At 36.9% G+C, this 27736-nt stretch overlaps 1 protein-coding gene across 1 annotated transcript in view; it reads left to right on the forward strand.

The window, feature by feature from the left end:
• The window catches only part of WDR25 (WD repeat domain 25), an 88064-nt gene that overhangs the window by 1247 nt on the left and 59081 nt on the right, over positions 1 to 27736 (forward strand). Inside the window, exon 2 of the mRNA XM_032234273.1 lies at positions 1144 to 1922. Coding sequence (XP_032090164.1) covers positions 1227 to 1922 — 696 coding nt within the window. The 5' untranslated portion in view covers positions 1144 to 1226. The remainder of the gene's footprint in view (positions 1 to 1143; positions 1923 to 27736) is intronic.

The raw sequence follows: 27736 nt of genomic DNA on the forward strand, positions 1-27736 counted from the left end.
CTCACTATTACACACTTACATACTAGACACACTGAATTCATACTGCTATATCTATTGATATATTCATTCATTTAACTGAACATGGCCCTCTACTTGCTTTTTATAAAATCAGAAGTGCTGGCTCCCTGACAGTTTTTTTTTAAATTCAGCAAATGAGTAAAATTATCTTAGTTGGGAAAAGGCAATATGTCAGCCAAATTAGTATTTTGAGACTGACATTTTATTGATTATATAGTAACTCTAAGAGCTTCTTGAGTTAGAATTAACCAGCCCTGTATGATCAGGGATAGAGGCTTTTGATTCTTCTGCATTTTTGCAAAGTTAGATGCTGAAATGAGAAGGAGGTGCTGTTTTATACTAGCATTAACTAGAGCAGTCTTTCTCTAGATGTTAGATTGTATTGTATAGTACAGGCTTTCTGGAGACCTGTAAAGACACAATTGTTCTAGATCAATGGTTCTCAACCTTCCTAATGCTGCAACCCTTTAATATAGTTCCTCATGTTGTGACCCCCAACCATAGAATTGTTTTATGTTTTCTGTATTTTTTCAAAAATATGTGTTTTCCTATGGTCTTAGGCGACCCCTATGAAAGGGTGGTTCGATCCCCAAAGGGGTCCCAACCCACAGGTTCAGAACCACTGTTCTAGATTATTCTTTTTTGATTGATATTAATTACCGGTAGAGATATATGCATTTGTCATAGGGATTTTTGTTCAGGTTATTTCCGAATCATTAGATTCTTTTACCTCATCATGGGTATTTTAATATTTAATAATGGGTATTATAGGTATTATAACAACCATTTTAATGTTTACTGTACATATTAATGCCTAAATGCAATATTGCAGATGCTTATACATGTTGCTGCTGTTGATGTTTATATTTAATTTTGTCTGTAAGCTGAGTCCATACTAATTGGACAGCATATAATGTGAATAATTAAGTAATTATTTATTTAATATATTTATGTAATAAATAAATTAATTAAATAAGTAAATAAATAAGTAAAATACACTAATTAAGAAATTAAAAGTACAAATATTGTTAAGCTCTGGAAATAAATTACGATGACTTTTGTAAGTAAGAAAGATATGAAACAAAGTATTTAAGGTGACTAATTGTATTTGTGCTTTCATTACAGAAACTAGTCATTGTTGATAAGAATCCAAAAACATACTAGTACATTTCAGGGGCCCCTTGCCCTCCCCCCCAATAGTTCCCATAATGAGTTTTTCCCTTGTTGCTTATGATGATTCGGATTCTGAAGCAGAGACTGGGAGATCTGGAGATGTTATTAGCAGTGAAATCAATCTAACAGATTCCGTTGTGGATGTTGTTCAGCCCACTGATGACTTAAATATTATTTCTGAGACAAAAGCCGAATCTGTGGAATACATGGGAAGCTCCAAAAAGAACATGTCTTATGAGGATACCTTTCAACAGCATCTACAACCTAATGAAAAGACTACAATAACAGCAGTACGACAGCAGCACAACAAAAATTGTACTCTGACTAAAACAAGGACTAAGTATACCCAGCCATTATATACCCAGCCGTTGGAACCTAAAATACCTTCTGGAAACGCATATGCTCAGAAGAGGATGCGTAATGATGAAGATGTAACAATTCAAAAACTGAGACCATATGTTTCAAAAAAAGTGCAACAGGAAAAAAAGGAATACCAAGAAGAGAGTGCATCGTCTCCAGTTAAATTTAGTACAGCTGAAGATAAAATGACAGTTAAAGTTTCCCAATATATTATGCCATATGTAGGATCAAAATATGCAGTTACTGAAATTCCAAAGAACTTAGTATTTCACATGGCTGAGCACAGTGGACCAGTTAATGCAGTTCGCTGGTGTCCTCTACAGAGATGGAGCCATATGTTGCTTTCTGCCTCTATGGATAAAACTGTCAAGGTAACGTATTGCAGTATAAATGTCTTTAATTAACTATTACTTATATAATGATTGAAGTTCCCTACGAACCTTTTTCTAAGCTATATTAAACAAAACATATCCTGTACCTTGTCCATAACAGTCTGAGTTGAGATTAAATTGTCTGTTGATGAATATTAATCTGTACATTTTGTGGATGTGAAAAATACTGAACAGTATAATTTCATCAATAGAATAGAATTCTTTATTGGGCAAGTGTGATTGGACACACAAGGAATTTGTCTTTGGGGTATATGCACTCAGTGTACATAAAAAGACAAGATATAGTCATCAAGAATCATAAGGAACAACACTTAATGATAGTCAAAGGGTACAAATAAGCAATCAGGAAACAATATCAATATCAATACAAATCATAAGGATACAAGCAACAAAGTTACAGTCATGCAATCAAATTCTTGCTTATGGCTGAATGGGAGGAACAAAATATCCATAGCAATTGGAGGAGAGAATGCCCATCAGGCATAACCTCATGTGAACAGTGGGCAGTATGTCTCTTGCTTCCAAAGCTGCATTTGGGTTTTTGAGATACTGGGAGACATAGAGTCATGAAACCAGTGCATATTTTTAATCCCTCTCCAGATAAAGGAAAAACATTTGAGGCATCAGCCTACACCAGGGGTGTCAAACTGGCAGCCTGTGGGCTGGATGCATCACGTGCAGGCCACGGCCAACCCAGCTCCGTGAAGGGGAGAAAACATGAAATGTCACATGACGTCAATGTGATGCAGCAAGTTTGACACCCGTGGGCTATATCCTTGTTCTGCAGTCAGTGTAATATGTATTTTGTTAACAGTCAGGACCAGAGGTGGTATTCAGCAGGTTCTGAACAGTTCTGGAGAACTGTTAATTGAAAGTTTGAGTAGTTCGGAGAACCGGTAAATATTACCTCTAACTGGTGCTGCCCCCATCTATTCTCTGCCTCCCAAGTGTCAGATGATCGGGAGGAAATGGAGATTTTACAGTATCCTTTCCGTGAAGCGGGAAACAGTTCTGGAAAACTGGTAATGGAAATTTTGAGTAGTTCAGAGAACCGGTAAATACGACCTCTAACTGGCGCTGCCACATCTATTCTCTGCCTCCCAAGTGTCAGATGATCAGGAGGAAATGGGGATTTTGCAGTATCCTTTCCCTGGAGTGGGGTAGGAATGGAGATTTTACAGTATCCTTTCCTGCCACACCCACCAAGCCATGTCCATCAAGCCACGCGCACAGAACTGGTAGTAAAAAATTTGAATCCCACCACTGGTTAGGACATCATGTCTAGCTTAGTTCTTGAAGTTTTATGCATTTTTACAAAAAAAAAATCCCAGTTTCAAAACAGATAACTTCCATTTGTGTGCATAAGATTCTGTATCCAGCAGAATCAATTCAGAAATAAAGAGTACACAGAAATAAATTCCAGTAAAGACTTATTAAGAAATCAATAGTTTGGACTTTAACATCTTTTTTCAGGCTCAAAATGTATTCATTTGTAATCTTCTTTACCTCAGTATGCTTGATATCAGCTTGATATCAGCTTGAAGGATGCCCAGGTATTTGTAATGATTATTTTTATCCAGACATTTAATTTTATTTCCATAGGCTATCTTGATTGTCTTCGTTTTCACTATTTTCCTCCATTGATGGTAAAAGTGGCACATTTATCCAATTCAAACTCCATTGGCTGTATATATGGACAGTGGTGAGCAATGATTTATTTGAACAGTGTTGTGATATTAGTATTACTATACTTTATTCATTAAACAGGAAAACGAGTCAATTGAATATTAAAAATGCATCAGAAATACCATTGTCTGGTGCTAATGGTTGATACGGGTTGCTGCCGGCGTCCTAGGTATCAACCAAGTACCTTCTTAAAATATACGATGTTCTAGTGCAGTTTTTTGCAGTTCCGCTGGTGTTATTGCAGGAAGCTGCAATTTGTTGATGTATCATTTTGTTGATGTAAAATTCTTGGATGACAATGGGTATCACTGTTATGTGTTTAAACCATAATTGGGTAGTTTCGATGGCCAGATTGTGGTATTTCGTGATTTTTTCCCGTTTTTTTTCTTTGACTCTGGCATCTCCTGGTGTCAATAAATTGTATGTTTTGGCCTTCTACAACCGTGATATCTGGCGTGTTGTGTCCCAAATGACGATTCATCTGTATTCAAAAGCCCCACAAGATTTCACCTTCACATTTTCGGTAACTTTTTCAACTTTGTGTTCCCATGACTTTTTGGATACAGGTAAGTTATATTTTTTACATAATGACCAGTGGATTAATTTAGCAACTCTGTCGTGTCTAGCTTTGTAATCAGTTTGTGAAATTATGCTGCATTCACAAATTAAATGTGAAAGATCAACTTTGTTGTTGCAAAATCGGCAGTTTGGATTGTCAGTGGAATTTTGTATCTTTGCTTTCATGGCATTAGTTTGTAGTGTGGTTCTTGAGCAGCGAGTATTAAACCTTCCATTTCTTTCTTGATGGTTCCCATCTTAAGCCATGTCCATGTCAAGTTGTAATCACATTTTCGTTCAATATTTTTCAAGTGGTGTCCATGCAAAGCTTTTGTTTTCCATCTATATAATCTGCCATCCAGCTGTTTTTCCCTATATTCTGCCTTTGTTTCTGTTGTTTTTATACTGTTCTCTGTTTTCACAACCTGCAGCAATTTTTCTGTACTTTGATTCACATAATCATTCAAACTTTGTTTTTCTTCTTCTACAATTTGATAAATTTGCAATAGCCCCTTGCCACCTATTTTTCTTGGCAGGTACAACCTGTTGATGTCACTTCGTGGATATAAAGCGTGGTACATATTCAAAAGTTTGAGTGTTTTCCGGTCCAGGTTTTCCAGTTCAGCCAGAGTCCAGTTGAGTAGCATATCACTGGAACTGCCCATGTATTAATGGCTTTAATTATGTTTCCAGCATTCAGCTTTGATTTTAATATTTTGTGGACCCTCCTAATGTATTCCTTTTGTGTTGACACTTTGACTTTTCCATTCAAGATGTTATCTGCTTCCAATATGCCTAGGTACTTTTACTTTTAACCTAGGTACTTATTATTACATGGTTAATCTTTGGTGAGATTCACAGCCTTTGGGGCTGGTTGGTAGCTCAACAGCTCGAGTCCTAACCAAGGACCTAGGAACTGTTAAGGTAACGTCGGAGGATATAAGCTGTTCCAAGTAGGGTGGTTTTTTGTAGAATCATACATACAATCCTCCTCCTCCTCCTCCTCCTCCTCCTCATTATTATTATTATTATTATTTGCAACAACAGAATTATATCACAGCGGCCAGTTGTTTCATCGGATTTGGCATTGATTACTAGTCGGGCCCCACCCAGAGGCCTAGGACGTCGTAACGTATTTTCATAATATGCGTGCAGATCCAAGCAGTGCGGCTTTTTGCATTTGACTGATGGTGATTTTGTCAATTTTTAACTGTTTTAAATGTAATTCCAGTGCTTTTGGAATAGCACCTAGTGTGCCAATTACCACTGGAATTACCACTGCTGGTTTGTGCCATAGTTGTTGAATTTCGATTTTTAAGTCCTGGTATTTTGCGATTTTTTCATGTTCCTTCTCGACGACCCTGCTATCACCTGGTATTGCGATGTCTATGATTGTGACCTTATTTTTCTCAACCAGTGTGATGTATTATGCACCAGTATTTTGTCGGTTTGTATACGGAACTCCCACAAGATCTTGACCATCTGATTTTCGGTGGCTTTTTTAGGCTGATGTTCCCACCAGTTTGTTGTTGTTTTAATATTATAATTTTTGCACAAATTCCAATGGATCATTTGTCCTACTGAATTGTGCTGCAATTTATAATCAGTCTGTGTGATTTTTTATTATTATTATTATTATTATTATTATTATTATTATTATTATTATTATTATTATTATACAATTGTATCACAGCGGCCAGTTGTTTTGCCGGATTTGGCATTGGTTGGATTTGGTTACTAGTCGGGCCCCACCCAGGGGCCTAGGACGTCGTAACGTATTTTCGTAATATGCGTGCAGATCCAAGCAGTGCGGCTTTTTGCATTTGACTGATGGTGATTTTGTCAATTTTTAACTGTTTTAAATGTAATTCCAGTGCTTTTGGAATAGCACCCAGTGTGCCAATTACCACTGGAATTACCAATAGCAATAGCAATAGCAGTAGACTTATATACCGCTTCATAGGCCTTTCAGGCCTCTCTAAGCGGTTTACAGAGAGTCAGCATATTGCCCCCAACAATCTGGGTCCTCATTTTACCCACCTCGGAAGGATGGAAGGCTGAGTCAACCCTGAGCCGGTGAGATTTGAACCGCTGACCTGCTGATCTAGCAGTAGCCTGCAGTGCTGCATTTAACCACTGCGCCACCTTGGCTCTTACCACTGCTGGTTTGTGCCATAGTCGTTGAATTTCGATTTTTAAGTCCTGGTATTTTGCAATTTTTTCATGTTCCTTCTCGGCGACCCTGCTATCACCTGGTATTGCAATATCTATGATTGTAACCTTGTTTTTCTCAACCAGTATGATGTCTGGTGTATTATGCGCCAGTATTTTGTCCGTTTGTATACGGAACTCCCACAAGATCTTGACCATCTGATTTTCGGTGACTTTTTGAGGCTGATGTTCCCACCAGTTTGTTGCTGTTTTAATATTAAAATTTTTGCACAAATTCCAGTGGATCATTTGCGCTACTGAATTGTGCCGCAATTTATAATCAGTCTGCGCGATTTTTTTACAGCAGCTGAGTATGTGATCAACAGTTTCATCAGCTTCTTTGCAAAGTTGGCATTTGGCATCATCAGAGGATTTTTCGATTTTGGCCTTAATGGCATTTGTGCGGATAGCTTGTTCTTGCGCAGCCAGGATTAGTGACTCTGTTTCTTTCTTTAATGTACCTGTTGTTAACCATAACCAAGTTTGTTCACTGTCCACTTTATCTTTTATTTTTTCCAGAAATTGGCCATGCAGTGCTTTGTTCTGCCAACTCTTCATTCTTGATTTTATCACATCTTTTCTGTATTCTTGTTTCGTCTGTTGGGCCTTCAGTAGATTTTTGTTCTTTACTTCGATTAATAGATGTTCTTGACTTTCTTTTAAATAATCAGCCAGTGCATGTTTTTCTTCTTCAACTGTTTGCTTCACTTGTAATAATCCTCTGCCACCTGATTTTCGGGGCAGATATAGTCTATCAGTATCACCACGTGGATGTAAACTGTAGTGCATTGTCATTAGTTTCCTGGTTTTTCGGTCCAAAATGTCCAAATCAGCTTGTGTCCAGTTAACTATACCAGCTGTGTATCTTATAACTGGTATTGCCCAGGTATTTATGGCCTTGATTGTATTTCAACCATTCAATTTAGATTTCAAAATTTTCTTAACTCTGTTGGTGTACTCTCGCCTGACAATAGTTTTTACTTCTCCATGCTTGATGTTATCCAACTGCAGAATGCCTAAGTATTTGTAGGCTTCATTTTCTTTGCATTTAATTAATTGGCCAGTGGGCATTTCAATTCCCTCACATGCAGTGATTTTGCCCCTTTTTATGGATACAGTGGCACATTTTTCCATGCCAAACTGCATTGAAATATCGGTGCTGAATACTCGGACTGTGTTTGTCAATGATTGGATTTCTATTTCTGACTTTCCATAGAGTTTCAAATAATCCATATATAGTAAATGCGAAATTTTTTCAGCTTCTTTGGCTGTTTGGTAGCCTAATTTCATTTTTTTTAAGATTACTGATAGTGGGATCATTGCGATGATGAAGAGAAGAGGTGAAAGTGAATCACCCTGGAAAATTCCTCGTTTGATATTAACCATTCCGTAGATCTCATTCCCTACTGCCAACTCAGTTCTCCATTGTTTCATCGCCTTTTCAGTAAAGGATGTAATATTTTTGCTAATGCCAGTTGTTTCTAAGCATTTTATGATCCAACTATGTGGCAGTGAGTCAAATGCCTTTTTGTAATCAATCCAGACCATATTCAAGTTCGTTTTTCTGTTCTTACAATTTTCTAATATCATTTTATCAATTAGGAGCTGATCTTTTGTGCCCCTGCTCCTTCTTTTGTTGCCTTTTTGCTCTATTGGCAAGATGTTGTTTGTTTCCAAATAATCCATCATGTTATCTGCAATAATGCCTGTGAGTAATTTGAAGGTTGTTGGCAAGCATGTTATTGGTCTGTAGTTTTCAGGTGTTGTTCCTTTAGTTGCATCTTTCTGAATAAAGTATGTTTTTCCAGTTGCCAAACATTAATCAATTTGGCCCTTTTGTAAAATTTCATTCAGTTGCCTGGCCAATATTGCATGTAAACTGGTCAGATATTTGAGCCAGAAACCATGTAATTGGTCCTTTCCAGGTAATGTCCAATTCTTTACCTTTTTAACTCGATTTTTGACCATCTCAGTTGTTATTTCTAATACTTGCATTTGTTTGTTGCCAATGCTTTTCTCAAAGTCATGTATCCACTTTGCTTCCTTGTTGTAGTCCTTTGCATTTTCCCACAATTTTTTCCAGAATTTAACTGTGGCCTGTTTTTCTGGTTTTTCACTTTTGGTGTCACCATTCACATTAAGACTTTGATAAAAACGCCGTTGGTCTGATCGAAATTGCTGATTTTGTTTATATTGGATGATTCGTGCCTCATATCTTTCAATTTTTCTAGCTGTTGCTGTTATCTGCTGTTTTACAATCTCTACAGCTTCATTGATGTTTCTTGTATCCAATCTATATCTTCTGATTAGCCGATCTATGATTTTTTTGTTTTTGAGCCATTGCTCATGCATGTTCTTTAAGTTACTAGCATCTGCCCTTAATTTTTTGACTTTTTGTTCTAATCGGATTTTCCACTTTGGCTTTGATGCTTTTTCTGTTGTGTGACTAGGTACTCTGATTTTAATGCCTACTTCATTAGTGACTATTACAGCTGTGCTGTACATTAACTGGTTTGTTTCCAAGATGGATCCCGATTCAATTGTTGAAAACACTGCATTAACCATTTTCATGATAGGGGCCAAAATTTAGTGATGGTAAACATTGCCTTTCCTCATTAAGCAGAAAATGCTCCATGATCTTATCCTTCAATTCTTTTTGTTATTGAGTTAGTTCATCAGTTGGTTCAGTGATAACTGGTTCTAGTGGTGGTGATGTTATTTCCTCCCCGAGAGCTTCTTCTGGGAGTTCTACTATAATGTCTTTAGTTGTGTCTTGAATATCAGTTATTTCCGCTTGTGATATTGTTTTTTGGGTTTTGCAATTTGCCTGAATTTCCTCACGTTCAACTTCACTAAACACTTTATTCCGTATAATAAATCGCCTTTGATCTGCTAGTCGTTGTTCACTAACATTTGAATCTGGATATTGTTGTTTCCATAATTCATACATTCGCTTTAAATAGCCTCTTTTTTCTGGCTCTGAGTTGTAGTAACAGGCCATTATGGCACGATTTTCATCTGCACTATATTTTTGTCTTTTTGTTGGCTGGTCCACTTGTAGCCCACTTGTCGATGGATGTCCAGGGACCCAAAATCCGCCGCGGCCCTTGTTAACCCGCGCGACGACCAATGCGGTATGGAATTCTTATTTGTTTTTTTCACCATATTGTATGGGTTGGTGGGTTTTTTTTATGGGACCAGATGCCTACCTGACCCCAACCCTCCTCCTTTCTCATCCGGGCTTGGGACCGGCAACGGCGGAGTTGTTGTTGTTGTTGTTGTTGTTGTTATTATTATTATTATTATTATTACGGTCATCCAGATGTTTAGAGTAGATTTGGCATTTTTAGAATGCCAAAATAATAACAATAATTATTCTTATTATTTCAGTAATCAAGCCACTTCTTACTTACTACTTTGTAATCTTAAAACTTAATTGACAAGAAGGCCCGTTTCTAAATAAGAAATAAGTATGTTTTCTAATTAAAAATTGAAAGCCATATATTGCAATAAGTACATGACAGATATGCTAAAATGATTTCTTGAATTCCTTTTCAAAAATGCAGATTTGCAACTGGTATATTTAGACAATCATGATTTAAAATTAGGCCGCCATTTTTTTTGCCAATAAGTCAAGGATTGAGAATTATTGGATAAAACAAAACCACACACACATATATAATGCATGTAGTTATATAAATGTTGAAAAACGTCTGGATACTGGAACTTGAGTAATTCTTGTTTAATAGTTTTGTGGAATAACTATTGTAGAGGTTTATTTCTTAAAAGTGATGAATACTGTTACTTTTGTTTTTACTGTTGTCCTGTAATTTTGAAGCCAGTAGAGGGCACAGTTAGATTAAATATAAATGTTGCAAGACTAGAATCCTAACTGCAATTTGCTTCTCAGCTTGGTGTGTCATTGCAAAAAGGCTACTTTTTAATAGACAGCAGCATACTGTATAAGGTCATCATCGCATTTAATCTGGGAAGGAATTTTAGTTACTTTAAAGCAATTGCAAGGATTAAAAATATGTTTATTTTTCTGTCATTTTCTAAATGTAAGTTCATTTGTAGTAATAAAATTTATGAGTTACAACCACAATTGAGCTCAAAATGTATGTTGCTAAATGAAACATTCCTTAAATGAGTTTGCCCCATTTTACGAATTTTCTTGCCACTGTTATTATGTGAATCTTTGCATTTCTTAAGTTAGTAACACGGTTGTTAAGTGAATCCAGATTCTCCATTGACTTTGCTCAACAGAAGGTCACAAAAGCTGATCATGTGACCTCAGGACAGTCCAAGTGTCATAAAGATGAACCACTTGCCAAGCATCTGAATTTTGATCATGTGACTATGGGGATGCTACAACGGTTGCAAGTGTGAAAAACAGTAATAAGTCACTTTTTCAAGTGCCACTATAACTTTAAACAGTCACTAACTGAACTGTTGTAAGTTGAGGAGTAGCTGTAGTTTCAAACTACAACTTGAGAGAGAAGGAGTAAAGACGTTTGTGACCTCAACAAAACATTCTACTTTTTTATTGAGGGCTAGGTAATCTTAACTAATCTTGTGAATGTGGAGGAAAAATGCCACTTATAATTGTTATAAAAAATTGTTTGGTGCAGTGTACAAACTGGACCTTTGTCAGTCTTCTATTCTGATGTGTTTTTAGACAAATATCTAAATCAGAAATCTTATTGGAGAAACTCTGAGAGTTGAAGACAACATCCTAATGTTGTCAAAGTTGATAAACACTATCCTAAGCTAACAGAAAGATAACTGATATCTGTGCATTTTAAACAAGGCATATTTTAACTGTCTTCCGTACATATGATTCAGGGTGATTCACAGAATATAACAGCATAAGAAAAATCCACACTAGTACTAAAAATATTGATTTATTAAATTTAATGTCATACATCTGCCCAGTAAAGCAAGTCTGGGTAACATCAACAGCAAGTAAAATCAACAGCAAAATTAAATTATTATTGTACTGTATACAACAAATACATTCCAAAGTCTGAATGAGCAACATTTACAAATAGCAGCAAAAGTGCTGAAGAGATTGTTTGATAATCAGAATCTTTTTTTCCTAGTTAGTACCATCAAAAGGTTCTTTATCAATAATTTCACTTATCAAATATGCTTAGGCAGTTATTTGGGTTGGTTTAAGATGCTGAGCTTGTGGATCAGGTCAGCATTTGTCAATTTGAATCCATAGTGCTGCGTAACGGAGTGAGCTCCCGGCTTCTGCCAACCTAGCAGTTCGAAAGCATGTAAAAATGCAAATAGAAAAAAAAAATCACCTTTAGTGGGAAGGTAACAGCGTTCTGTGCATCTTTGGTGTTTAGTCATTTCAGATTTCAGATTTTAACTTTATATGCCGCCCTTTTCCCTGAGGGGACTCAGGGCGGCTCACAAGTCATACTGGCCACATGACCACAGAGACAGCTTCGGACAGCATTGGCTCTTTGGCTTTGAAATGGAGATGAGCACTGCCCCCTAGAGTCGAGAATGACTAGCACATATGTCTGAGGGGAACGTTTACCTTTATTCATTACAGAAGTGATGGGTAAACTGTAAACCGTATGTGTACCCTTCAATTGCCTGAACTTTTCGCATCAATTTCCCCATTTCCCTTTGCTATCACCAGCATTTTGGCTGCCCTTGTTGTGGTGGAAAGATAATAGCTAATGTTGATCCTTTTAGCACTCACAATTCTGTAACAGATTTAGATTTTTAGTAGTCTGCTGAATAGTTATGGGGTGGGTTTCAACCGGTTCGCGGAGGTCCCCACGAACCGGTTGGTTGGTGAACCCGGAAGTAAGTAACTTCCGGGAACGGCGAAGGGCCCACCCGTCCGCCCACGCTCCTTACCCGGTTTTGATGAGTTCTGTGCTTCCACGCATGCGCAGGACGCATACAGCGCCTGCGCGATCCTCCAGGAGCAATTGGAGCATCACACAGACGCTAGTACGCATGCGTGCACTGCGCATGTGCACGAGGATGCCGCCGGCTCCGTTCCAACCGAACTGGTTGGAACGGGGCGAGAAACCCACCCCTGGAATAGTTGTTTAGTAAGATACAGAGAATCTGACAAAATAATTAGGAGTTGCATTGCATCACTCACCAGAAATTTCCTCAGGAAATAATGGGCCTCTCTTGATAAGGACTGGTCTATCTTCTGTTCACCTTCCCCTAAGTAGTCACCTTAGTACAGTCCAAATCATTGTATAGGGATTGTGTTTGGGTACAGGTAATTATAGATATGTTGTCTCTATCAACTATTTTGTTTTGTTTGGCTAATAGAATGAATCAATATCTAACCATTTTTACTCAGTTGATGTATGTTTAGGGAGAACCAAATTTTACTTCCCACAATATTCATCTTGCTGGACACTTTAAAGAAAAAATGCAGAATATAATTACATTAAAATTATTACTGTAAATATAACATAGGTTGTATGTATGTATGTATGTATGTATGTATGTATGTATGTATGTATGTATGTATGTATTGTACTGATAAATAAATAAAGGCACAAATACTACACAAATGTAACAAAGGCAACAGTAAAATATTGGGCTTTCTGTCTGGATGGTCTCTTGTGACGAGCCGATGGACAGAGAATGGAAGCAGTTAGCTTCCTCCCATAGTTGGGGCATACCAGGGGTTGTGACTTTAAAAATATATATATATATATATATATATATATATATATATATATATATATATATATATATATATATATATATATAATATAATATAATATAATATAATATAATATTATTAAATATTATATTGCTCAATGGTTACAATGCAATACTCCTGCTCTCTCCAGGAGTTTGATTCTGAGCGGCTCAAGGTTGAGTCAGACTTTCATCCTTCTGAGGTTGGTAAAATGAGGACCTAGACTGTTGGGAGCAATATGGTAACATTGTAAACTGTTTATAGAGGCTGTAAAGCACTAAAGGTAAAGCTAAAAGTTCCCCTCACACATATGTACTAGTTGTTCCCAACTAGTGGAGATGGTGTTGCTCATCTCCGTTTCAAAGCCAGCATTGTCCGAAGACGTCTATGTGGTCATGTGGCCGACACGACTAAATGCTGAAGACACACGGAACGCTGTTACCTTCCCACCAGAGGTATTTCCTATTTTTTCTACTTGCATTTTTACATGCTTTTGAACTGATAGGTTGGCAGAAGCTGTGACAAGTAATGGGAGCTCACACTGTTACGCGGCGCTAGGGATTCAAACCATCAAAATGCCGACCTTTCTGATCAACAAGCACAATGTCTTAGCCACTGAGCCACTGTGTCCCTGTAAAGCTCTATGAAGCATATATAAGTTTTAAGTGCTATTGCTATTATTGGTTCAAGAAATCATGTATTTATTTCATTATATATGTGTATAGTCATTATATATATTATATATGTTTAGCTACAGTGTCTTCTACTATGTACTGCTGTACAGTAATTTTTATATCTTCTGATTCTAAGTTCATTTAACCTAAAAATATTGGAAAGTCAGACTTGTTTCTATTTTTATTCATTATGAAAAATTACAGATTATGTTTAGAAAAATTGGCTATGTGGGAAAAAACCTCTCTTTCCCTTTCCTTGCATGCAATAAAATTAATGACAGAAAAATTCTAAAGGAGAATTCTTTCTAGAAATATTTTCTTTCTATCATCACTCTGAGAATAATAGTTATTCATGTTCAGAAAGCACATTTCCTTAGAGAAGCATTCTGAGATTGAACAGCATAGTGTAAAGAGAAAATATATACAGTATATGATTGAGATCTATTAGTAAATCATGATTTATAAATAAGTTACCTACGATAAAGCACTTTGCATGTGACAGAGTGCTTGAAAAGAAATTAATAATTCATAGATAGCTCTGGGTTACAGTTTTTATTTTATCATCTGTCTTCTTTTCTGATAAGAGAGAATGTTTGCCACCTTGGTGAATTAAAGGACCTATATCAGTGATGGTGAACCTTTTTTTCTCGGGTGCGTGCATGTGCGCACACCTGTAATTAAATGCCCACTGCTGTGCCCACTGTGCATGTGCATGCACATGCAACCCTCCCATTGCCTCCCGCACATGCGTACATGGCTTTCTTGGAGCCTGGGGACGGCAAAAATGGCCCCCTCCGTTCCCCACCAGGCCCTCTAGAGGCCGGAAACAGCACATTTCCTGACTTCTGATGGGCCCATTTTTCGCCCTCCCCAGGCTCCAGAGCCTTTCCTAGAGCCTGTAGTGGGCGAAATGGCCTCTCCAACCCTGTTTTCCGTCTTCCAGGGGCTCAGTGGGTCCATTTTTTGCCCTTCTCAGACTTCAGGAGGCTTTCCTAAAGCCTTGGGTGGGCGAAAAACGGCCCAACGGGCCTATGGGAAGTTCATTTCTGAACTTCCATTGGGCCTGTTGAGCTTGTTTTTCATCATTCACAGGCTTTGGAGGGTTTCCTGAAGCCTGGGGAGGGCGTAAATGACTCCCTTACCCTTTGGAAGCCCGAGAATCAGCTGGCCAGCACACACAGATATGGCTCTATGTTCTACCTGTGGTACCCGTGTCATAGGTTCGCCATCACGGAACTATATCATTCAGGAAGAAGTACAAATTTGGTTTATTTTGTGGGTAAAGAAGAGAAGCCACTTTTTCTATTCTTAATATGCAATCCAGAGGTGGGTTGCTGCCAGTTCGGCCTGGATCAGCTGAACTGATAGTAGCAGCGGTGGGAGGCTCCGCCCACCCACCTGGACGCTTCTGTGCTTGCTACAAATGTTGCGCACATTTGGCAAGTGTGCACAGGAACACCCCTGAACCAGTAGTAAAAAGATTAGCAACCTACCTCTGATGCAATCAAATGTTAAAGCAAAGTCTGTGGGGGAAAATAAAAGTTGCAGCATATAAATTGATCCAGATGTCTGCATAATGAAAAGGACTTCCAACTTTTTTCCCTGGAGGAAGCACTAATATCATGCAGTATTTACCTATTCTTGCAAGTCCTTCTTCCTTATCCTGTGCCTTATAGAGCTGCGGCAGAATTGTTCATACACACTTTACGTAGATCTTTGCTTATTTTCAAGCCTTTTGCTGCGTGGAACCTAAGACAGACATTTTGTTGGTCCAAAATTGAAATTGCTTTTTGCACATCAAAGATTTTCTGGATCTAGATTGCTAGAATCTTGCCAGAGTTTTATGTCTGTCTTTTCCTACATTTATTTTTGCATAACGCCTGATGTTTTGGTACAATCAAAACACACATTACCTGCATGCATGTGCAGTCTGAAAAGGCAACTGGGATATTATTCCATCATCTTTTGCAGTAATTGTGTTGGTCCCGATGTATTTGGTCTGGGGTTTCATATGAGATTTACATATGTTACATATAATAAATAATATGGTTTATACACTTAATTATAAGTAATATTTAAACATTTATTAGAATTGACCTTTCCTTTATTTAGTTTTTCAGCAGAATAAAGAAATATTCGCCCTTTTAGCTACAGTGGAAAACAGTTACTAATAGGGAAGTGATTGAATGGACAGAAAGCAGAAAAAATGTTACACATCTGACCTGTGATGGCCTGGCTCTCTTAAACAATCATTATTTTGAAAGTTCAACCCAAATTTATTAACCATGCAAACCCTTAGAGCATACGCTGGACTCCCAATAAAGCCTTGACAGTTTGCTGAGCATCCCTGAGCAAAAGCAGAGCCACAGACTATGGAGGGGTATCTTTTTAGTACCACTTCACACTTTTTCTTTCTATATCTTTCCATCTAGAAATACAGTTGTCACAAATTTTCAAAATATTGTATCTTACATGATTTAGTGTATGTGTATGAGGCCTGTCTCTTGGTGATTGCCTAGACAAGTCCAAGAATTTTTTTGGCAGAATTTTGGCAGTGGTTTGCCACTATATTTTCTTTGTGTGAAAGGAAGCAAGTGACCCAAGGTGACACAGCTGTGCTATTAATAAATTTGCCAGGGTTTTTTTTGTAGGCTACATAACTCTTGGTTTTGGGGGAAAGTAGTTGGATTTGATCAGCCCCGTTCTCCTAAAGGTTCCCCTTCCCTCCCTATAAGTCAAAGTTGTTCTGTTTGAACATACTTTCAGTCCTTATTGTTTCTGGGCGCCTAATTTATGTCTTCTATTTTTTGTTTTGATGATTTCTGACTCTATATTTTATCCTGTTGTTACTTGCCCAGAATCTATTAGGATTGGGATGAGAAATAAATACTGGAAAATAAATAATAGTTGCTTTGTTTGTTCAATCTTACATAAAAATCACCCTTCTCTTTATTTAAAAGGTTCATTTCATGTACATTTATAGAGACACTCAGTGTGTTGTGGACAGATAATGGTTTGAAAGGTAGTGTTATTATGAAAGCATCTTTTTCAAGTAGTCTTTATTGAAATCAATGGCAGTGATATAGTACTAAGTCTTATCAAATTTTTAATGAGCTGTCTGAAACATTTTGTTTCCAGACATACAATTTCTATGGAAATGGAAAGTTGTCATTGACAAGCACAGTGCTATATTTTTCATTGTCCCTGATAAATATTGTAGTACTTATCACTTTGTATTAAAAATTTGACCTAAATATTTCCTTTCTAAAGAAGCTTATAAATACTTATGCATTTGCAACTATGTGAGCTTTACCTACAAGTAATGTTATTATGCCATTTAAAATTGTATCATCATTCTAACATTTAAATAATATTGTTTATATATTGTTGATGTCAAAGCCCAAGATGGTGTATATAGTGATTCAAAAGAAATCCTTGCACATCTGTTGTTAGGAAACCTATACATTGTATATTTCATACTGTGCAATTCCAGTTTTAACATGACACTTCATGGGTGATATTGTAGGAAAATACAGACAAATAGAGAATTGATTTCCCAAGATGATTATTTAAGTTAAAACAATTTGCTTGAAATCATGTGGGTACTTGAACTCTTCAGGGATTAATAATGTAATTCTTAACCTTCTCTTTCCTGGAACTCTACTATAAATTTTAGTATATTAAATTGATTCCATCCTCAATATATCCATATCCATGCCTGCAAATGTCTGGATGACCAGCAGTGGGCACCAAAGGTTTATATTTTCTGTATTTCTTTGTCAACTAATTTTTTAGCCAAAATAAAATGCTTTTCATTAGCTTGCTTTTCCACCTGGAACTATGCAAAGCATAAATGAATAAATGATGGATGGATGGATGGATTTTATATGGTTGGTCTATCTTAATCTAATGAATCTTGTTTTGAAGAGTTTCATTTTGGAAGCTATTTGCTTAAAAGGATTCTTAGTTTTAAATGAGTGTTGTGCTTTAACGGCTATGGAAAATCCCACTCAGAGTTTAGATCAATTTAGTAACATGCAATTACACTAATTTAATACAATTTAATTAATTTAATACATTAAAAATAAGTTTGTATTAGAAAGATATTCCTTTATGCTTGTTTGGAAATTTCTTCTCATTTCTCTGAGCTTGTGGTATTCCTTTACGATTTCATTGATCATTTCATATAGAGCTGTGATGCAAACCTATGGCACACAGAGTCCTTTCTGTGGGCCTGCGAGCCGTCAATTCAGCTGTGCTGTGCATGTGCGGACATCTCCAGTTGGCCAGCTGTTTTTTGGATCTATGCCGCCCATGCGGAGGGCACATGTGGGAGATGCGCATACATGCATGGGGGTACAGGGCACATGTGGGAGATGTGCACACATGCGTGGGGATGGGATACATGTGTGTGGGGTTGTATGCATCTGGGGGGCATGTGCTGGGGGGTCAGACCTACATGCGCTGGGGTCGCACACGTATATGCAGGAGGCGGGGTGAACACAGAAGGTTGCACGTGCATGCATGGGAGGCAGGGTACGCATGCACAGGGTTGGGACACACACTGGGCAGCACACACATGCTCGGGGGTCGGAGTGTGCAGTGGATCAGGTGCGCATTGAATTATGGGTGTGTGCGTGCACACTTTTGGCACTTAGTGCCGAAAAGGTTAGCTATCACTGATTTAGAGCATTGAAAACATTTTTACATGAGAACTTCAGAAACTGTGCATTTATTTCTTCAGATTCAGGAATGATTTATGGGTTACAGAGGCAAATGAGGAAGCTGAGAAAAACATGTATCATTTTTGGACTTTGCACATTTTACTAGGGTCTTAAGTAATCACTATGATTTCCTTCAGTCTCATAATTGGCAGAAAGCAAAGCCTGTACTGTTTTGTCAGGAAAAAAATTGTGCTAGATTCATGGTGGGTCAGATTAATATTAGCATCGGCAAGCCATGTTAAATTTAAAATTGGTAATAAATAACTTATGTTCTATGCAAGGTTTCAGCAGACTTACAATTTTTAATATACCATGCTTTGCCTCTGAGTGGAGTGTTTGACTTTGTATCCTCCTAAATAGGCATGGCAGAACAAAGAAATAAAAAGGACTAGGCAGAAACAAATTAACATTAAACTTAAATTGATTAACTCTATGGATTTAATTCTATGTGCATTTATAATTCATTGGCAGTTTTGGTAAGGGATCTGGGGACTGCATGTTTCACTTGGAGATTCAGTTTGTGTTCCTCTGTTAGATCAATTTCTGAGCAATTAAGGCACACTGAACTTGGTGAGACTTGATTTGAGTAGACAGGCAGAGAATGCATTTTTAATCTTACCTTTTAGTAGTTTTTCATGCTATGGTTTTGTTTGGTTGTATTTGCTGAATTTGGTATACTCTCGGATTGATGACTTTGATGTGGAATGAAAAGTGGTGTATAGACAGTTAAAAATAAATACATCCAATATTTGAAAAACAATCTGAAAAACAGCCGTCAAATTGGCAATTTGCAAGCCTAAAATTAAATGCTATCTTTAACTCATATACCTACAAAAGTCCATTTTCTTTTCATGTCATTTATTATTTCTGTAGAATGATTGCTATAATGTAATACATTTGATTTTAGCTAATCAGTGCTATCTTTTAACTTGATTTCTCTGTGCTGAAGAACCTGAATTTCATCATTCCAAAGGTTATGTGGGGATTTTGTAAGATAATGTGAATGTGGCAATGAAATCAAAATGTGCGTATGTGTGCGTGGGAGAGATAGAGGTAGAGGGACAGCAAGCATGTATAATATTGATTTTCCCCCCTTTCTGACATGTTCTTGTATTGAAAATCTCTGCTGGAAATCTCCCTGGGAATGCTCTTAATCATTGATAGGCAGGTTTGTGGTGCTGGTTTTTCAGAGGAAACCTTCTTCTTTTTCTTTTCTTTTTCTTTCTTGTGTCAATTTAAAAAAAAAAAAGCTACTAAAAGGAAGAAGCCAAAGAATAAGAATTTTAATAACCTGCATGAAACTTTTTCCATTCACTAGTCATGGATCATGTCAATGCAACTATGGAATGTTCTTGATAAAAAAAGTTCACATTTTGCTTATATTGTGGTATCGATATTATCAAGGGAAAAGTTCTTCTTTCTGCTTTTTTTTGTTTTAATATCTTTCTTGTATATTTAGCTTTATTCTTTTATAGTTATAAATATATACACATCTTGTTAAAATGCCAGTTTTCAGATGCTAAAATGCCAATTTTGAGATGTAAAAAACCAGACCAATCATAAAAAATCACTTCAGATTTTTTCCATCTTTTTAATTTATATATATATATATATAATTTATATAAAAATTTATACACGCACACAGACATACGCACTGTATACAGCATAAGATGTATAGTTCAATTGAAAAACCTGGCAACAAATATCATATTCCTGTGTGCTGCTTGTTTCAACATTATCGTTGAATGTCTACAACTAATGTAGAATGTCACCTCCAGCTAAAAGACAGATGATAACCTTCCTCTCTTTTTAAATAATTTAGATGTCTATAATTTTTTATTGTTTTTCTAATGAGTATGGAATGAGAACCAGTTTGGTGTAGTGGTAAAGGCACCAAGCTAGAATCTGGGAGACTGAATTCTAGTCCTGCTTTAGGAATTAAGCTGTCTGGGGCCAATCACTTTGTGTCTTAGCCCTAGAAAACTGGCAATGGAAAACCACTTCCGAAATTTTGCAGAGAAAACTGGATGGACTTGTCCATGCACTGTCAGGATTCAAAACTGTCTCAAAGGCAATAACAACAACAAAGTTATTATGGGGATATACATTGTTCTAGTATATTCACACTTTCTCTCTTTATATATTTTATAATTTGGCATTGGTATTTCATTGTTCAACCACTGCATGTTCCCCTATCTTTTTAGAACACTTAGAACTTTTATATTATTAGTCAAGAGATATGTATTGTATGTTTGTGTGTGTATGTGTGTGTGTATGTGTGTGTGTGTCCATGTGTGTCTAACCCTGTTTCTGAAAGGCTCAGGTGGGGAAGGTAAGTTTTATCTATACTGTCTCTATGAATTCTGTTGAATCCCATTCTTTGTCTCCCAAGAGGAATCCAGGGTTAAATGGAGAATCCTAGTTTTGGGGAAAAGTCCTAGTTACATACCTGAAAATTTTCTGGAATAACATACAGATATAATCTGGCAGCAAAGAAATTAAGAGTGATGACACTATAGTTTTTATGACTGTTTTTTTAAAGGCAGTAGCATAAAATATTTTTACTATTTTTAATAAATATGTGGAATCTTAAGCAGATCTGTAGTTTTTAATAGTAGATATAAGTTAAATGTCATATTTTTCCCATTATGGGGAGGAGCACCTATAATGGCATAACTGTAATACTTCAAAATGAATGTCCTTGCTGGAATGCTTGTTCTGAAAACAATAAAAAGAAGTTATACATCTGGATTTCTAACAAATAGCTAGCAATTGCAATGTTCTGGAAATATGTGATCCAGTTAGGTTGTTTCTCAGAAGCAAGGCTTAGCATTCAAGTTTTAATTGGTAGATTCTGTCAATACCTTTTTCAAAATACATTGTAGTCATAATGATATGCTCAAGTAGCTTGTTAGAGGCCAGCTACTGTGATTGTTATGCAGTTGAGGTGTCAGGTATAAGCTTCAAGCCGCACACTTTCATTTTAGATTAAGCTGCTTTGTCTCTTTTAATAAATGATTATTGTCTGGAAGTGGGTAGAACCATTTCCATTTTGCATGAAGATCGGATCCTCAATGTATTAGAGTAATGAAATAAATAGAGCTAGATAACTAGTTTCATTTATTACATTATATAAAATGTTACTCTCTATATCAGAGGAGTCAAAGGGTTGCATTACAACACACAAATATACGTGTGTGCATGCACAGCTTTTGTGAAAGCTGCTAAAGTCTGGCGATACTTTTATGTTTTTACATAAAAGAAGAAGAATGGCCTCAAAACTTTCCCCAACCTCTAAGCTCTTTGTTTTATGAATGAAGTCAAATAAGAATGGCTGCTATTGCAGAAGTTATGTTTTCAGGTTGGCAGATGGAAAATAATGCCTGGGGTAACTTTTTTGTTTTATTTTTATAACATCATACTCCCAGCAGACTCCTGGTAGAGCGCAGCATGAAAACACAAAATTAAACATGCTTCTTCAGATACTAAAAAGACATTGTTTATTGGCATCTCCCAACAGCAAGATATATTAGGCCTTTCTTAACAGTTCCATTTTCACTGTCTCTGGAAGTTAGGATCATTAAAAAGCATGGACTTTTATTCCCATCCTCTGAATCTCTCGCTTCATCCTCACATAGGAACTGTGAACTCTTTGCTTCATACCGTTATGCTTGTAACAGCCAGTTAAGTTTAAGGTGTCTGGATATCAAACCATGTAGGGGTTTATAGGTCAAAACAGTATTTTGAATTGCTCCTAGAAGCCAATTGATAGTGTAGGTAAATTTCTGTGGTTTACAAACTACAGTGGTCATAGTTAACTATACTCTAAACCATAAGCAAACCAAATCTTGGCTTACATTCAATAGTAGACAATCAATACCAGATAAACAATCTGATACAAAGCAATACCAGCCTAACCAATGAAGAAATCATATCCCAGCCAGGTGTTATATGCAATCTACCAGTAAACTCTACTCTCTCATGCACTAATGATGATACATAGCCTGGGGCAGGTAGTGCTCCCTTAATAACCAGCAATTCCACTGCTAAGTGACACAGTCATTAAGTGAGACATGTGACTGCACTGGATTACAACCTCACTTCAGTTAAGTTAATCCACAGTGATTAAGAGACACATTATGTGACCACGATTTGTGATTTTACTCCATTGACACTGCTTGTTGGAAGTAGGCTGTGAAGCACACAAATGGCAATGTGTGACTGTGGATGTTGCAAGAGTCATAGACATCTGTGGGTTGCAAAGCACTCAAATCTTGATGATGAGACCACAGGAATGCTGTGATACTTTTTCAGTGTATAAGACCGAAATCCCCTCCAAAAGTGGGTGGAAATGTCTGTGTGTCTTATAGACTGAATGTTGCCCTCCTGCTGGCCCCCATCCTTCAGCTTCTGCCTCCCAGAAATATGCCTCCTAACAGTAAACAACTTGGTCAGCTTCAGCATAGCCTGATTTAGCACGAGCAGCTGATTGGCAGTTGGATTGGCCTCCCGGAATATCGCCTATCAGCTATTCCAGGTTGCAGGGATCATCTCCATGTGTCCTATTTTTGGCCTCTGCACATCCTGGTTTCGGCCTCTGCGCACCCAATTTTTGGTCTCCATGGATCCCATATTTGGCCTCCACATGCCCCATTTTTGGTCTGTTCCAGGCAGTGGGTATAGGCACCAATCCCCACCCCCTGGAACAGGCCGAAAATGGGGCATGTAGAGGACAAAAATGGGATGTGTGAAAGCCGAAAATGGGGTGTGTGGAGGTGGGAGCGATGGGTGGTGGTGATCCCCGCTGCCTGTAACAGCTGATAGACAGTATTCTGGGAGGCCAATCCATCCATCAATCAGCTATTTGTGCTAAATCAGGCTGTGCTGAAGCTGACCAGTCTGTTTGCTGCAAGGAGGCAAATTGCTGGGAAGCAGAGGCAAAGGCAGATTTCTTTTTTTTTTTTTCCTCCCCAAAAGGTAGGTGCGTCTTATAGTCCTGAGCATCTTATAGACCGAAAAATACAGTATAAGTGAAAAGGCCAGTCTCAAAGTCACCTTTTCAGTACTGTGATACCTTCGAAAAGTTGCTAAACAGAGCAGTCATTAAGTAATGTCCACCTGTAATGAAACAACCAAGCTCAGAGAATATCTACAGTCTAATAAGGCAGTATATTAACTAGATCTACTGGATTTCTTTCTGACAAATCATGAATGGAATTGTATTTACTTTAAAGTGGCCATAATGGACACTTATATTTTGATTTTAAACATAAAATTAATCTATATATGCACTGATTTGAAAGAACATAAAAAGTTATAATCAGTCTCTTATTTAGGAGTGTGAATTATTGAAGAAAGTTTGTTAGTATCTTGAACATATTTAAATATTAAAGATGATTAAACTTTAAAAAGAGACTTCTGGAAGTCCATTGAAGATGAAAACATGAATGAAAATAAGGAACTATGTAAGTTGCTAAGATAAAAATCTAGCTAGTTAATATTTGCAGATCTTTGTTTCATTCTGCAATGGCAAGCCTTGGTAGATTATTTAATATATTTGAATATTTAGGAACTGATAGTGTTTGCTTCTACGCTGTACTGCAGTTTATTGATTTATCACCATCCATCTCATTCACTGAGTAACTCTGGGCGATATATCAATAAAATGTTAAAAATATAAAAGCTGAATATAAAAAATTTAAAATAGAAGCAAGGATAGTTAAAATTCAATATTGAATATTAATTAAAAGGCAAGGGAGGGGCTTCAGTAATTATTCTACTAGATTCTCAAACAATTTTGAGTTGCTCACAATTCTCTAAAGAGCTAGTATTTTTAAATTAATATAGTAAGGGGTAAGATATCATACTGTACGATCATGGGCTAGTGGCAGGGACCATCTAGCTATTCATGTAAACATTACATAAATATTTCTCTAAGTCATAGTTCGAAACTATATACTACATGAGACAAGTTCTTTATTAAAGAATATTTCATTTTTTTGTTTTTGTTTTTGGAGATAAAGAATGGTTGGAATTAAAACATGTGAGTCTTTGCTTAATGAAATGATCTATTTTTTAAGAACAAAAACGTAGTATGATAATTGAATCCCATTCATGTAAGCAAATTTTGTATGTGCTGTGGGTTTAGTCACATTTTTAATGTTAAAGAAAGTTGGCTAGACAGCTTCATTGAAAATTTGAGCTCAGAATGCAGTATTTTCAGGTAAGAAGTATGTTTAATTTTCTAGAGCAAAAAAATTCTTGATTACAGTTTTAATGATAGCTTAAATGGTGTTTTCAGATGTCTAGCAATCAAGGTCTTGTAGCAGACAAGTTGAATTATCCCTGAGTCTATTCATGATCACATTAGGATGCTCTAAATGGAAATCTTGCCATATTGCTAGTTAATTAACAGAAATTATTAAATACTATACTTACACTGTTGATGTTTCTTGCCTACTAGCTTCAATATTAATATATTTAACCCATTTTTATAGTAACTGAGGTTAGATAAGTCAGAATTAACACATCGGGCCATAGATACAGGATTTTGGTAAATTACAACTTGGGCATTCTTGAGTCAAATTAATAAATTTAGGAAAAAGTAATGCAATAGCCAATAACATCAAAAAATACAGTAGCTAGTACTTTGTTTGAGATACTTTTATTCATGTTTTGTTTTGTATTTAGTTTCTTCCATCGAGTCAGTTTTCAGCAATTCTAAATATGAACATTTCTTCAACCAGACTGTTAAATGAACATGATTTTCTTTGTTACAGGTAATGTAGTTTTGGTTACCAATGTTGTTATCTTGAGTTTTAAAATCTCTCCCCATCCCCCATACGTGCTCTACTTGGGGATGCCCCTGAAAAGTGTTCGGAGACTGCAACTAGTCCAGAATGCAGCCGCGTGAGCGATACTGGGTGTGCCAAGGTACACCCACGTCACACCTATCCTCCGCGAGCTGCACTGGCTGCTCATTAGTCTCCGAATACGATTCAAGGTGCTGGTTATTACCTTTAAAGCCCTACATAGCCTAGGACCTGGGTACCTATGAGACCGTCTCCTGCCACATACCTCCCTTAGACCAATAAGATCACACAGGATGGGCCTTCTCCGAGTGCCTTCAGCAGGACAATGCTGGCTGGCGGCGCCTAGGAGTAGGGCCTTCTCTGTTGCCGCTCCAGCCATATGGAATGAGCTGCCCCCAGAGATCCGGGCCATCCCCTCTCATGGCCTTTCGCAAAGCCATTAAAACCTGGCTTTTCCGGCAGGCCTTCTGATTGGTGTTTGTTGTGTTCTTTTTAACTTTGTGTGTCCTATTGTTTTTAAGTTCTTTTAATTTATTTTTATTCTGTAAGCCGCCCGGAGTCCTTCGGGATTGGGCGGCATAGAAACCTAATAAATTCAATTCAATTCAATTCATATTTTTATTTCTGTATTTGCTTTTTATGCTGATATTTTTGTTGTTTAGGAATAATAGGGCTGATTATAAACCAATAAAATGTCAAAATTTGATTCGCCCCTCAAGCCAGTGGACAGATTTTGATCATGTTTTATATTATATGTTCCAGAGTTCCTAAATCTTGTATGTCCCCCCCGCTCCTCAATTTGATCCTGCCATTAGCAGACAACCAGTTTTATAAACATCTGAAAACAACATTAGTTTGATCATTTAAATTTTTTTTTGTAACCAATTTGATTTTATAAGACTTGTGTTTTGTGCTGGCATCCCAAGGTGGTATGTCATTTATATCATTTTTATATTTTATTACATTTTAAATTACCCCACAGCAAAGCTTAAAAGAAGATGGAAAAGAGAGAAGATGCCTTTGAACTATGTGCTGTAGTTTGATTCTACAACAATGAATTATAGACTGTTGTGCTATCCAACACTGCAGCTAGATTCAAATGATTATTGTAATTCCTTCATCACCCCTCCCCCAATCAAAGATCACGCAGGCATATGAAAATAATCCTGAAGCTTCAGTTGTTCAATCATTCAGATGTTACAAAACCACCTTTTTAAAGAAGTTGAATCTAACTGCTTTTTGAAAATTGGTAGAACTCTTTTGAAGAGTTTTGCGTGATCAGCTGCATTAACATTATCTGTCTCCTGATTAATAGAATTTTGTATTGACTCCAATTTTTTTATTTTAAATAATTGCTTTTAACCATAATCTTAATTCATGAATGTTTATTTAACCTGGAAGTGGATTATGGTTTTAATTCTATGCTTTCGTTGTTAACTACTGGGAGTTCCTATAGAATATGGTAGGGTATACATTTGATAAATATAATTGGCATTTATTGCTTGATTTATATACTTCCATATTGTAGAATTAACAATAAAATACTAGAAGTATTGGTTAAAACTGGGTTCAAATTATCTTACTTTGGACATTATGCAAAGATCTAGCTCTCCGAAGAAAGCTCTATTGCTGGGAAAGGTGGAAGGAAAGAGAAAAAGGATAACCAGCATCTAAGTGAATGGCAACCAATAAGGAATTTGCTCTATTTTGAACTAGTTGGAATGATCTCCAAAGGTATTGGCATCCTGAGAAGGATACTCAGCTTATCTCCATATTCCAGTTTAACATGCAGATATTCACAACCTATTGTGTGAGATTAATCTCATTTGATTACTCGTCTTATATATAATTCTTTATGTTAGCTACAAATAAATTGCCTGTTTGCTTGAAAATACAGCAGTGAGCTTAAACTTTCCATGAAATCCAACCTTTTCAGTTATCTGTAGTTTGCACATGTAAAATATGCAATTGTTGTTAGTTGCGAACACGTGTATGATTCCATGGACAACATTCCTCCAGACCTTCCTGTCTTCTACCATCCCCCGGAGTCCATTTAAGCTCACATTGACTGCTTCAGACTCCATCCAGCTACCCCATTCTCTGTCACTTCTTCTTTTGCACTCAATCTTTCCCAGCATTAGGCTCTTCTCTAGTGAGTCCTTCCTTCTCATTAGGTGGCCAAAGTATTTGAGTTTCATCTTCAGGATCTGACCTTCTAAAGAGCAGTCAGGGTTGATCTCCTCTAGGACTGACCGGTTTGATGTCCTTGCAGTCTGAGAGACTCGCAGGAGTCTTCTCCAGCAGCATAGTTCAAAGGCCTCAATTCTTTGGCCCTCAGCCTTTCTTATGGTCCAACTTTCACAGGCATACATTGCAACTGTCAAGCCCTGCAATTATATTCCTTTTAGAATTTTGGCCTGCCACACTTTCT

The sequence above is a fragment of the Thamnophis elegans genome, chromosome 1 (assembly GCF_009769535.1).
Source record: "Thamnophis elegans isolate rThaEle1 chromosome 1, rThaEle1.pri, whole genome shotgun sequence".
NCBI lineage: Eukaryota > Metazoa > Chordata > Lepidosauria > Squamata > Colubridae > Thamnophis > Thamnophis elegans.